Here is a 14,276-nt window from a genome sequence, read left to right on the forward strand (position 1 = left end):
CCCAGATGGTCGGGGGTGGAGCTCTGGCTTATCTCTCCAGCTGCGCAGTTCCCTGCCACTTTATCAGGGAGAGTGAGAGGGTGTCAGAGCTCAGAACTCCCACCCCAGCCTCCCCGTGGGACAGGACCCAGGTGCTGGGGGAGAACAGCCCTCGGGAGCAGCCAGGAGTCCTCAGTACTGGGAGGGTTTAAAAGCCGGGGGGCCGACTCGGCCTCAGTCTGACCTTCCCTCCCGGCGGCAGCATGCGGGGGTTGCTGGTGTTGAGTGTCCTGCTGGGGGCTGTCTTTGGCAAGGAGGAATTTGTGGGGTATGGATGTGGAGGGGAGAGGGTGCTCTCTGAGGGTGATGGGGAGGACTCAGCCTCCAACCAGTGGAGGAGACAGACAGACACATGGCAACACAGCCAGAGAGGATGGCCTGGCACCACCTGGGACAGCTGGCAGATGAGGAACCAGGGTTGGGAAGAGGTTGTGTCTCCCAAGACAGTCTCCTGAGCCCTGGAGAAATCTGAGCTCTGAGGAAGAGTTTTCAGGAGAGGAGAAAGGAGGAGGCCTGGCTGGCTTGGAACAGAGAAATAGTTCGAACTGGGATGGAGACAGTAACAGTGTCTAGAAGTTTCTAAAGATGGGGAGAGAAGGGGTGAGGGAGCCCAGGCCTCTCCTTGCTGAGACCCTCAGTGCTTTCCCCTGCCCAGCCCAGGGGACCAGGCCCAGTCCAGGGATTCTGGGCTGCTGCCTCCCTCCTGCACCTGGGGAGTGCTCGTGGCCAGGGCAGGTGCGGTCTTGGGTGCTCACTCCCCACTCCCGCTCTGCCCAGGCATCAGGTGCTCCGAATCTCTGCAGCGGATGAGGCCCAGGTGCAGAAGGTGAAGGAGCTGGAGGACCTGGAGCATCTGCAGGTCAGAAGAGGGGAAAAGGGCTCTTCGAGGCCCCAGGGTATCAGCTGGGGCCACCCCAGGTCCCCACCAGCCTCTGCGGCCAACTGTGCTTGAGCGCTCTCCACCCAACAAGGAGACATGGAATTGACCCTGTTAGGAAGCCACTTCAACCCCACAGCTCCAGAGTCTTGCTGCCCTTGAGCACCTAGGCAATGTGCCGGGCCCCTTTCCGGTTCCTCCCTCTGCCTTACTGTCTCAAAGGCCTCTCACTCTGCTCCTAGGCCATTTCCCTGACTACACTGGACTCTCCAGTCCCCAGGGTTTCCCCGTCTTTCTCTGCCCCTATTATCCCTGTCCCACCCCCAAATATATGAGAACTTCTGGCACCAACAGCTCCTCCCAGGCCAGCCCTGTCCCTGCCTGCTGTCCTGGCTGCTGCCCCCAGCCCGCTGTGACCGTGCCGGCTCTTGTCCTCCCCAGCTGGACTTCTGGAGGGGCCCTGCCCACCCTGGCTCCCCCATCGACGTCCGAGTGCCCTTCCCCAGCATCCAGGCGGTCAAGATCTTTCTGGAGTCCAATGGCATCAGCTATGACACCATGATTGAGGACGTGCAGTCGCTGCTGGACGAGGAGCAGGAGCAGATGTTCGCGTCCCGGTCCGGAGCGCGCTCCACCGACACCTTTAACTACGCCACCTACCACACCCTGGAGGAGGTGAGGGCGCCCCTAGCGGCCGCTCCCCGCAGCAACCAGCTCTTCATCATGGCTGGCAGGAACGGGGCAGGGCCAGGGCCAGGGCCAGGGCCAGCCTGGGTGTCCGCAGCACCTGCTCTGTTTCCGTGTGGCCTGTGTGGTCGTAGCTCCATTGCATTGCAGGGCTCACAGCAGTCTGAGATGGTGAAGCTGCTAAGGGAAGCATCTGGGTGCCCAGAAGCTATGAAGGCCAGTCGTCTCTTCTTTCCCACCTCAGATCTATGACTTCCTGGACCTACTGGTGGCGGAAAACCCACACCTTGTCAGCAAGATCCAGATTGGCAACACCTATGAAGGGCGTCCCATTTACGTGCTGAAGGTAACATCCACATGTGGGCATACACACAGGAGAATGGACCCACACGTGGCATCCGTGATGGGCGTGGGCTGTCATGAAGAAATGACGGTCCCAGGGAACATGCTGTTAGATGGACTCCCCATGCAGACATTTGGAAAGGCCTGAGTCTCCACCCTGGTCTTCGCGTGTGTACCCCTGCCCATACACAAACTCTTAGGTGATCCAGTGTTTCCATCAAGTGTCACATTGTGGAAGGTATTGTGGAGTCTGGGTAGTCCAGATAAAGTGTTTTCTTGAGACAGAGTCTCGCTGTGTCACCAGGCTGGAGTGCAGTGGTGTGATCTCAGCTCACTGCAAGCTCCGCCTCCTGGGTTCATGCGGTTCTCCTGCCTCAGCCTCCAGAGTAGCTGAGGCTACAAGCACACACCACCATGCCCGGATAATTTTTTTTTTTTTTTTTTTTTTTTGGCGACGGAGTCCCGCTCTGGCACCCAGGCTGGAGTACAGTGGCACAGTGGCACGATCTCTGCTCACTACAACCTCCTGGGTTCAAGCGATTCCCCTGCCTCAGCCTCCCAAGTAGCTGGGATTCCAGGTGCCTGCCACCATGTCTGGCTAATTTTTTGTATTTTTAGCAGAGACAGGGTTTCACAGTATTAGCCAGGATGGTCTCGATCTCCTGACCTTGTGATCCGCCTGCCTCAGCCTCCCAAAGTGCTGGGATTACAGGCATGAGCCACTGCCCCTGGCCGATAATTTTTATATTTTTAGTAGAGACAGGGTTTCGCCATGTTGCCCTGGCTGGTCTCAAACTCCTGGGCTCAAGTGATCCACCCGCCTCAGCCTCCCAAAGTGCTGAGATTTCAGCTGTGAGCCACCGCGCCCGACCCAGAGAAACTGTTTTATTTGTGATGTCCCCCAGAGAACTGTCTGAGCAGCAGAACAACGGAAGGGCCAGGGGCCTGGCCAAGTCATATTCACCCCAAGCTTGGGCGGAGGGCAGGAGGCCAGGCTCTGTGGGATCCCTGTCCAGCCCCCAGCCCCACACCCATCTGAGTGATGGCCCCACAAGCAGAGCCTTTACCTGAGATACACAGAGAGCAGGTGGTCTCTGGCCCGGATTGGGGCCTCCTTCAGGGCAGCGAGATGAGGCCCCAGCTGTGAAATTTCCTCTGATCACTCCGCTGCTTCCTCTCCAGTTCAGCACGGGGGGCAGTAAGCGTCCAGCCATCTGGATCGACGCAGGCATCCATTCCCGGGAGTGGGTCACCCAGGCCAGTGGGGTCTGGTTTGCAAAGAAGGTAAGGTCGGGGAGGTGAGAAGGGCTCTCACCTGGTGGGGCATTAGTGTCCAAGGCCCACAGAAGCCTGGGCCTCCCTTTGCCCATCCAGAAGCAGTGACCACAGAGGACCTGGGGGAAGGTATCCATTGCTGTGACTTGGCAGATGCCTGGCCCAGCCTATGCTGCCCCTCTGCCCCTCTAACCCCCCAGATCACTCAAGACTATGGGCAGGATGCAGCTTTCACCGCCATTCTCGACACCCTGGACATCTTCCTGGAGATCGTCACCAACCCTGATGGCTTTGCCTTCACCCACAGCCAGGTACTGGCCTTCTCCTGTCCTTGGGGGAAGCAGGATGGGCCTCTGGCTTCTAAGCCGCACAAGTAGCTCACACCTGATCTCAACCCCCAGAAGTCAAGGGAGGAGCAATCAGACCTGTGCTCTAGCCGAGGGTGTCTCAACTGTGGCATGATTGGCATTTGGGGTGAATGATTCTTTGTCATGGGGGCTGTCCTGTGCATCCAAGATGTTTCTAGCATCCTAACCTTATACCCATTCAATGCCAGTTGGAGCCCCCTCTCCAGTGGTGACAACCAAAATGTCTTCAGCTATTGCAAAATATCTCAGGGGAGGGTCAAGATTGTCCCCAGTGGAGGCTCACTGCCCCAGACCTTACTTCCTGGTCCTACTTCTGTTTTTATGGCAAATAAAACATCCGACTAATGACACAGGGCCACAATCTTGGCGGGGGACAGCTCACGGCTTCTTGGCCACATAGAACCCTCTGGCCAAATGCCATCCTATGGCCTTCCCCGCTCTCCTTCACCCGATGCCCCCTCTGCTGATCTTCCTCCCCGACAACCAGCTGGGAGTGGATCCCATCCCAAGCTGTGCCTGTAACTCAGCTCCCTATCAGAGCACTAGTGTTGAGGGCTTCCGCCTCCAGGGAACCCTCCCCCGAGTCCACTCTGCTCTCTGCAGCCTCTGAACCACCCCCACCCGCACTGTGACGAGCGCCACACGTGCCTCGGGGTGGCTGATCCTGTTTTCTTCCTCAGGATCGCATGTGGCGCAAGACTCGGTCCCTCACAGCAGACTCCCTCTGTGTTGGCGTGGACCCCAACAGGAACTGGGATGCTGGCTTTGGGTGTAAGGCCCAGAGTGTCTTGAGAACAAGGATGGGACGGCCTGGATGGCTCCTCACCACTGCTCTTGCTCCCACCTCTCTCCTGCCCCTGCAGTGAGGGGAGGTTGGGGGGTGGCAGCTCTGCCTCTGAGGGCTCTTGGGGATGGAGGCTGTGCTCTGAGAGTTGGTTGTTACTTGTCTGTAAAAGGCAAGTTCCTTGCAAATGGGCTAACGTCTGAAATCCTATCTAGGGGGCTTCTAGCTTAACCTGAAGTCCTCCCTCCTTGGCCACGTCTCTGTGAGAACTAGTCTCCACTGAGGAGCCCGTCTTCCCTTCCTGGGCGTGTCCATCAGCTCTGCCCAAACCAGGCTGGGAGGGCAGCACCCCCAGGTCATAGAAGGCCTCTGGGCTTTCCTGAATCCAGGGGTGGGAGTGAGCCCTTTTGTACCCACCTCACCCCCAACTCCATGCAAAGAACTGGATTCCAGAAGCCACAGAAACTGGAGGAGCCACACCACCATGCCCTCTGTCCCCCCACAGTGGCCGGAGCCAGCAGCAACCCCTGCTCGCAGACTTACCATGGCAAGTTTGCCAATTCTGAAGTGGAGGTCAAGTCCATCGTGGACTTTGTGAAGGACCATGGGAACATCAAGGCCTTCATCTCCCTCCACAGCTACTCCCAGCTCCTCCTGTATCCCTATGGCTACAAAACAGAACCAGCCCCTGACCAGGATGAGCTGGTAGGCACTGACCTCGGCATGGTCCCTCGTCCCCAAGGTGGCTTCGGACAGGCCTGGGCTTTCCCCAGTTAGACCTGCGTAAGGCACAGATACCTCCAGAGTGCCTGACACCTCTTCCTCCCGCAGACCCTGATGGCTTGGGAAGACCAGCAGGGTGGACTACCATTTTTTTCTGAGAAATCGAGGCACAGAGGTGATGGAGTCACTTCTGTCATGTGACAGAGCAAGGGGCAGGGCTAGACTTCGATCTTAGGCACCACATGTGGAGGTACATGTGACTGAAGGGCAGAGAAGGCCAGCTGGACACACTGAAGGGCCAGAAAACTGTGCTGACAGGCTCCCGGGCTGAGCTTGCAGGCTAAGCAGGCTCTGTGCTCCCTGCGAGAGGCCCACGTCTGCAGGGTGCTTCTCCTAGGCTCCCCTGCCAGCCCCCAGACTACCCTGGCCATGCTGTTCCAGGAACCTGGCCGTGACAGGTGGCCTTGCTTGGTGTTTTGTCCAGGATCAGCTTTCCAAGGCTGCTGTGGAAGTCCTGGCCTCTCTCTACGGAACCAACTTCAAGTATGGCAGCATCATCAAGGCAATTTGTAAGTGGCTATGTGGTCTCTCTTGGTGGGCCGGTGAGGAACATCTGCTGGCTCTTCCTGACCACAGGAGTATCCCTCATGGAAGGAAGTAGCCAAGGGCGCCCAGATCTGCCAACTGCTGGCGAGGGCTGTTCTGAGGGGTGGGCAGTCCTTTTCCGGACATGAACTCTGCTCCCTTTGATACTTTCAGACAAATGTGAATTCTTCTGACAGCTCTTGTCCTCTTATGTTGGGGCCAAGTCTAGTTTTTTGATTGGATGGGGTGGAAAGTCCTGCTGGGATCTGCAGATCACCAGGAAATTCAACTTAAAAAAACACTTCTCGGGGGCAGGGTGCGGTGGCTCACGCCTGTAATCCCAGCACTTTGGGAGGCCGAGGCGGGCGGATCATGAGGTCAGGAGATTGAGGCCATCCTGGCTAACACGGTGAAACCCCGTCTCTATTAAAACTACAAAAAATTAGCCAGGCGTGGTGGCGGGCACCTGTAGTCCCAGCTATTCAGGAGGTTGAGGCACAAGAATTGCTTGAACCCGGGAGGCGGAGGTTGCAGTGAGCTGAGAGCGCACCACTGCACTCCAGCCTGGGCAACAGAGCGAGACTCCATCTCAAAACAAAACAAAACACACCACCACCACCACCAACAAAAAAAACACTTCTCCTCCAGTGCCCCTCAGTTAGAGAATAGGCCTGATTTATTCCTCACTTATTTATTCATGCACTGCCCCTGAGAGGAGCATTACTGAATCAAAATGGAATTAACTCAACAAATGTTAATTGAACACCTACTATGCACCAGGCCCTGTTTCATGCACTTGGGATATAGCCATGAATGAAATAAGCAAAGATCAGGGAACTTTCTAGCCAGGGAGACTGACAATGAACATAAATAAGTAAATGATACAGTATGTGAGGTGACAAATGCTGGGGAGGAAAACGAAAACTAGACCAGGTGAGGTGAATCAGAAACACTGGGGTGGAGGTGGAGCAGGTGGGTTGAAGGGCAGGCCTCTTTGAGAGCGTGACATTTGGGCAAATATTGAAGGAAATGGGTGGAGGATATGGCAGCCAGGAGGCTACCCAGCTAGGAAGAGTCTTCCAGGCAGAGGAACATTCTAGAGCAAAGGCTCTACACTGTGATCTGGCCAGGGATGTTGCTGGAACAACAAGACTGGTGTGCCTGCCTCCAAGTACCTGAAGGTCGAAACTGGGTAGAGGGCTGACGGGGATGAGCTGCGTACACACCTCACACACTTCCTGCCGGAGTGCCTAGGTTTTGGTGGACAAGCAGGTCACAATCTTATCCAAGGTTGACCTCACTTTTGGACTCCAGGCCTTCTTTGGAAACTGATTCAACTCTGAGTCAAGGTTTTGCTTCATTCAACCTTGTCAAGTTAAATTCTGATATGCAGCCTACTGCTCTCTCCCGGGCCAATTCAAAAGTGGCTTCATTACCCGCTGTTAGTTTCCCGGGCAAAGTTTCCTCCTAAAAGAAAGACAAGTGGCTTTTGCTTTGACTCTGGCTCTTTGCACTTTCCCCCTTGCAGACCAGCGCCCCAGGGGAACAAATCCTGGTTACCCAAGCAGGGAACTCGGGTATATATAGGGGTTTCACCGAAGTGGTTGTTGGACAGAGGCTGTTTTCAGAGGGACTTATGCAACTGCAGAGACTTCCTTGCATCCCCCAGTGAATAGGGGAACCATTGCTGGTCTCCTCTTTGGACCTCTTGGCTTAGATTTTTTAGTGGGAGTTTCTTGGAAGTGAGGCTGCTTGGTCAACAGCAGACCTTAGTAGACACTGACTCCACTCAGCATTGCACAAGGCACAGAGCTTTGGACAGTGTTGGATCGTTAACCCAACCCATGTAAATGTTCCCAAAAGTGATTGACCCTTTCTCTCCTGTTTTACTCCTGCCCCAGATCAAGCCAGTGGAAGCAGTATTGACTGGACCTACAGCCAGGGCATCAAGTACTCCTTCACCTTTGAGCTCCGGGACACTGGGAACTACGGCTTCCTACTGCCGGCCTCCCAGATCATCCCCACGGCCCAGGAGACGTGGCTGGCGCTTCTGACCATCATGGAGCACACCCTGAATCACCCCTACTGAGCTGATCCTTTGACACCCTCCTTGTCCTCCTCTCTGGCCCCACCCAGGCAACCAAATAAAGTTTGAGTGTACCAAGAACAGAATCCTGGGGCTTGCATGTGGAATGCATGTGGCATGTCTGCCTCTTCAAGCTGGGGCAAAAGTGATTTAGTTCCTGCAGGCCTCACTGGAAATGTGTGGGTGGTTGGACTAGATGACCCCTACATTCCCCTGCATTCCAACGTCCTGTGAAGTCGTATCCAAGTGGCGTCTGTTTTAATTAGACCACCCTGAGTTCAGCTCACCAGTGGGATGATTTGTTCATACCTTAGTAGCAAGCAGCAGCCACAGCTGCTAACCAAATGCCTGGCACCCCACAGTGGCGTGGAATTCAGTGTGTACAAAGGTCTAGCTAGCTGTGTCCGTTCATCTATAAAAGCAACAACCTGGAAGATGAAATATAATAATCCAGGTGGCCACTGCTGTCCAAAATAGATGTTGCAGTCAAGTAAAACCGATTACTAAAGAGCAAAATATCATCTTCCATTCCTGAATCAAATTGGAAGAAAACAATTGGGTTAAATAAAATCATTAACTGAAGATAAAGAACCAATCCAAAGGCCAATGCCAAGACATTTTAAATTTTTAAATTTTTTTGGTAGAGACGGGGTTTTGCCATGTTGCCCAGGCTGGTCTTGAACTCCAGGGCTCAAGCAATCCTCCTACTTTGGCCTCCCAAAGTCCTGGGATTACAGATGTGAGTCATCGCATTTGGCCAGGGTATTTTATTAACTGTATAAATTAATTATATATTCTGAAGATTTTGCCTTTAGGGATAGAAGTCATCCACTTTTCATTTGCCACATCCTTCCCAGTGTCTTCGGTACGTAGTTCTGCTCCCTCATGTTTCCATCCACCCCACCCCTTCCCATTCGCTTGTTGAGCCCACGGCTCCCAGGATTTAGCTTCCCTTCTTCAGCTTGGTGATCCTGATGCGTGTGATATTACAATTAGCAGCTAGCACAACTACATAGGATATCCCAACTTGTTTCAAAGCAAGAATCTCCCTTTTGGGCAGGCCGCGGTGGCTCACGCCTGTAATCCCAGCACTTTGGGAGGCTGAGGTGGGCAGATCATGAGGTCAGGAGTTCAAGACCAGCCTGGCCAACATGGTGAAACCCTGTTTCTACTAAAAATACAAAAAATTAGCCGGGCATGGTGGGGTATACCTGGAATCCCAGCTACTCAGGAGACTGAGCAGGAGAATCCCTTGAATCCAGGAGGTAGAGGTTGCAGTGAGCTGAGATCGCGCCACTGTACTGAAGCCTGGGTGACAGAGGGAGACTCCATCTCAAAAAGAAAATTTAATTATATTTAAAAATAATAAATGCTTGTGAAATGGAGACATGAAAGTTGTCCATCTCATAAAAAAAAAAAGAAAGAAAGAAAAAAAAAAAGATTCTCCATATTGTTTCTTCCATATGGCTTCAGACGTGAATGTGGAGCAGGGGGTTCTCCCACAGACTGCCGGGAAAGTGAGTGGACTGGGGCTGGGGTGAGGGCGGCAGCTTCTCCCTCTAGCAGCCGGGTCAGGTTTCAAGAAGCACCCAGCTCTGTTGACTTGCATCTTTTCCACATAAAATGGTGGCATGAAGGTAAAAAATGCCTTTTTTTAAAAAAAGGAACATGGATGGAATTTTCATCTCGGACTTTTATTTAATACTGTTTTTGCTATCAACATTCTAAAAATAAAAAGAATGAGGGCTGGGCACAGTGACTCACAACTGTAATCCCAGCATTTTGGGAGGCTGAGGCAGGGAGATTGCTTGATCCCAGGAGTTTGAGACCAGCCTGGGCAACATAGCGAAACCCCCCCATCTCTACAAAAAATAAAAATTTAGCTGGGTGTGGTGGCATGCACCTATAGTCCCAGCCAGTTGGGAAGCTGAAGTGGGAAGAACCCTTGAGCCCAGAAGTTTGCAGTTGCACTGAGCCATGATGGCACCACTGTACTCCAACCTGGACAACAAAGTGAGACCCTGTCTCTAAAAAAAAAAAAGAATGAGGCTCTATGTATTTGTTACATTTTGTAATATTTGTTACATTGTTACATTATATTGTTTACATAAATTTATAAGCATGTAAGTTTACGAGACAAGGTAAAATGGTGTTTCACTCTTTACAGAAAGATGACCGAAAAGATTTGACAACACCTTCTTCAAGTTATCTTTTAGAAAATGCTTCCCTTCAATCTGTTTATCAAGAGATTATAACTCTCTTTTCAAAACCCATTTTAACTGCTTAGTTTGGGTGAGTAGGAAGCTGATCATCGTTTGTTTAATGAAGACTGATAAGAGAAGAAATTTTAAGTTAGCATGAAAATTTATCATTTTATAAAACTGGATCACTAGACTTTGATGATAGAATTGCTTAATTTGAAATAAACTGCCGGGTGCGGTGGCTCACGCCTGTAATCCCAGCACTTTGGGAGGCCGAGGCGGGTGGATCACAAGGTCAGGAGATAGAGACCACGGTGAAACCCCATCTCTACTAAAAATACAAAAAATTAGCCGGGCGCGGTGGCGGGCGCCTGTAGTCTCAGCTACTCAGGAGGCTGAGGCAGGAGAATGGCGTAAACCCGGGAGGCGGAGCTTGCAGTGAGCTGAGATCCGGCCACTGCACTCCAGCCTGGGCGACAGAGCCAGACTCCGTCTCAAAAAAAAAAAAAAAAGAAATAAACTGTGCTTCCTGACAGCAGGAACCACCTTGTTTGGCATTCAACCCCCAATAGTATTAACAGTACCTGACACATAGATGCCCAATAGATACCTGTTGAGTGAATGCTGTCTACTTTTATTAGTGAATTCATAAATGTTATGATCTGTATGTTGTAGGCTTGCTGAAAATACCCTGCACAAGTTATTTTGAATTCCCAGAGTTGAGCAAGTAAGTCTTAAGAAAGCTGAAGTCAAGGAATGAATGTAAATTGCACAAGGGCAAGGATTGCTTTGTTTTGTTCACCATTTAACCCCCACTGCTTGGCCAAGTGCACAGCACATAGTAATAGTATTGATATTAATATCAATAATAATAAATGCTTGGCCAGGTACAGTGGCTCACGCCTGTAATATCAATACTCTGGGAGGCTGAGGTGGGAGGATTGCTTGAGCTCAGGATTTCAAGACAGCCTGGACAACACAGCGAGACCCAGTCTCTATAAAAAAAACAATTTTAGGCTGGGTGTGGTGGCTCATGCCTGTAATCCCAGCACTTTGGGAGGCCGAGGTGGGCAGATCGCTTGAAGTCAGGAATTTGAGATTAGCCTGGCCAGTATGGCGAAACCCCGTCTCTACTAAAAATACAGAAATTAGCCGGGTGGTGGTGCACGCCTGTAATCCCAGCTGCTCGGGAGGCTGAGGCATGAGAATTGCTTGAAACCAGGAGGTGGAGGTTGCAGTGAGCCAAGATTGCTCCACTGCACTCCAGCAGGGGTGACAGAGGGAGACGCTGTCTAAATAAATAAATAAATAAATAAACTGAAATATATTAAAAAATAATAAATGCTTGTTAAATGAAGACATGAAAGGTTTTTTTTTTTTTTTGTACTTTCAAGTGTGGGAAGAGATTTACATTTTGTTTGTAGATACATATTTTTACAAATCTATGGGTGAAAACACTTAAAATTCCTAAGTAAAAACAAAGCTAAAAGAATTTTGGAAAAGACTGCAACTTAAAAATGAAGGTATTGATATGAAAATGTGTTAATACCCTAAAAGACAATTTTGGAAAATACTGCAACTTAAAAATAAAAGTATTGATATGAAAATAAGTATTAATAACTTTAAGGAGTTAAAATCATAAAAGGGGTTTAAAAAAAAAGACTAACATTTCAAAAGAAAAACAGGCAATTCCACTAAGAAGAAACACAAACAAATCAATACATGTATGAAAGATACTGATCTTCTAAGTGATTTCTTGTTAGTTAAGGAGAAATGAAGATATTTTTCTCTCATCAGATTGGCAGAGAATAAAAAGACTGACGACTCCCGCGTTAACATGCAGTGCTGGTGGCGTAGACATTGGCACCACCTTCCCGGAGGGCAAATTTGGCAATATAAATCAAAATAGTAAATGTATTGTGTCTTTGACCCAGAAAACCCACATGGAAGAATTTACTTTACAAAAATATTTGGATGGGTTCAAAAATATGTATGTACAAGATTGGAAAGGTAAAAAATAAAATGAACCTAGATAATTACCAGTCTTGATGCTGATCTGACACATCCACACACTGGAACAACATGAAACCATTAAGGGTTGTGTTGACATGGAAAAATGTTCACAACATACTAAGTGATAGAAACTGGCTATAAGATGGAAACGTTATAAAACAATTGTGGTGATGGTTGCACAATTCTGTAAACTTACTCAACGTCATTGAATTGTACACTTAAAATGGGTGAATTTAATGGTATGTGATTTATACAATACAGTTATTTTAAAAAAGAAGCTGGATACAAAATGTTGAGTCCAGATCCCATCTTGTTTAAAAGACACACACACACACACACACACACACACGCACACACACGCTTTCTCTCTCTCTCTCTTCCTGGAAGGAGATACCCCCAATAATAATTATGACTAACCTGGGTAGTGGTGGTGGTAGTTTTCCTTTTTATGCTTCTCAGCATTTCTTGCAATGAGCTTTTATGATCAGCTTTTATAATGGGCAGGGAGCGAAGGGAGCTATTTCAAACACAGTAGATAACCTGTGTGTAAAGTTACCTAACATCGGTTTATTATCAACATCAAACAGCTAACTGGCCATCTTAGTTTTTGCTCAGATTCTTTTAATTTGTCTAAACTCATTTTTTTCTGCTCTGGTATCATATTTCATCATCTTGCCCAGAACGCTGCTGTTTGTCTTATCTTGAGAAAAATGTACACTCCAAGATACAGCTGGAAGCAGCAGTGTTTCTACCAGAGGAAGAGATTACTCAGCTCATGCAGTTGGGGGCCATTCCCCATCCTACACCTTATTGTAGCTTGATGAAAATTCCCAAAAGCCCTTCCTGCTCACATTCAGTTCTTGTAGCAATCTTGGGAATTGATTATGCTAATGCCTATTCACCAGGGCCTTTGAAAGTCTTTTATTTTCAAATGAACTCATTTTACTTTTTCCTTAGACCATTACATATGGTTCTCTAATGGCCTGTGGGCCCAATATTGATGGTCCATGAGAATCCTTAGGGTAGTCTCTTGAATTAACACTCAGATATGCATGGCTAGCTTTCTGTCTTTGGCCTAAAGTTAAAATGGGAATGTCATTGAATACAATCCAGATATGACCTCACTGGTCCTTCATCCAGTGCAGGGTTATTCATCATCCTGGCAATTGTTTTGCAAGGGCGAGTGGGTCAAGGTGGAGTTGAAGATGCACAGGGACTCTTGCTTTAAGAACTACAGCAACATCATTCTGTGAACACACTAAGACCCAGATGCTACTCAGATGAAGCTGATATGACCAACTGTAACATCCAAATTGGCCAAATCAAGGAGAAGCCCTCAGAAAAGCACAGAGCATGCATCATCAAATCTAAAGAACTATCAAAGGTAATGAATTCTTCCCCAAAGCTTTCAGGATCTGCATTAATTTGGCAACTCTAACACTGAGCATCATCCAACAACCTCAGGGACTGGGATTGCCAAATGTTTATTGCCAAACTAAAAGGAGAAAATTGAAAGTCTTCTGCTTAACCACAGTAGTGGTATCAGCTACATTTTTAGAAGACGGCAGTAGAATAAGGGCTCTGCTGACAAGGACTGGAGCAAGGAGGTTTGCCTCTGCTTTCCCCGGGAACTCAGGCCTATGGCCATCCCCAATTCACGCAACTTATGTTTCAGCGGAAATCAGAAACATCACCACAAAGGAAAGAAAAGGTCAGGCACAAATCATATCAACATGGTTTACTGAATGAATGGCTCGGCCTATCAGGAAAACAACCTTTTTTCTCCTACAATATAATTAGAAGTTTGTAATTCTCATTCCTTAAGTGGTACTTCGTAAGGTGTCCATTAACAGACAAAATAAACCTCGGAAACCCTGGAGCACCTGTCTTCAAGACAGGACACCAGACACAGACAGTGGAAATGTGGAAATACGAATTCCCTGGAGCAGATATTTCAGTTCCTGAATTTCCATCACCTTTTGTGCAGGCAAGCGGAGGAAAGTTTTCAAAAGAATCGTGGGTGACTAGGAGGGAAAGGAAGCCAATAGCCAAGGGAAAGGTTCATTTTCACAGTAAATTAGAGGCATCACCAAGGGAGAAAACGGCTGTGCCCACCCAGAGTGAGAAGCACAGCGCGGAGTGGCTGAAAGAACACTCTCTGGAATCACAGTTCTCAGGCTGGCTCCTGGCTTTTCAACCTCCTAGCTCAGAGACTGAAGGCAAACCTGAATCACTTAATTTCTACTCGAACCTCAGTCTCCTCATCTGAAAATGGGGGTGCCTGACTCATCAGACT

At 49.4% G+C, this 14,276-nt stretch overlaps 1 protein-coding gene across 1 annotated transcript; it reads left to right on the forward strand.

Annotated features, from left to right (window-relative positions):
- Positions 1–221: 221 nt before the first annotated feature.
- On the forward strand, positions 222–7,866 carry CPA1 (carboxypeptidase A1). The gene is made up of 10 exons (XM_023207856.2): positions 222–307; positions 817–898; positions 1,358–1,591; positions 1,848–1,949; positions 3,128–3,229; positions 3,421–3,531; positions 4,269–4,359; positions 4,878–5,077; positions 5,580–5,664; positions 7,582–7,866. The coding sequence occupies exons 1-10, from the start codon at positions 243–245 to the stop codon at positions 7,767–7,769; spliced, it is 1,260 nt and encodes a 419-aa protein (XP_023063624.1). The 5' UTR covers positions 222–242; the 3' UTR covers positions 7,770–7,866.
- The last annotated feature ends 6,410 nt before the right edge of the window (positions 7,867–14,276 follow it).

Source organism: Piliocolobus tephrosceles, chromosome 8 (assembly GCF_002776525.5).
Source record: "Piliocolobus tephrosceles isolate RC106 chromosome 8, ASM277652v3, whole genome shotgun sequence".
Classification (NCBI taxonomy): domain Eukaryota; kingdom Metazoa; phylum Chordata; class Mammalia; order Primates; family Cercopithecidae; genus Piliocolobus; species Piliocolobus tephrosceles.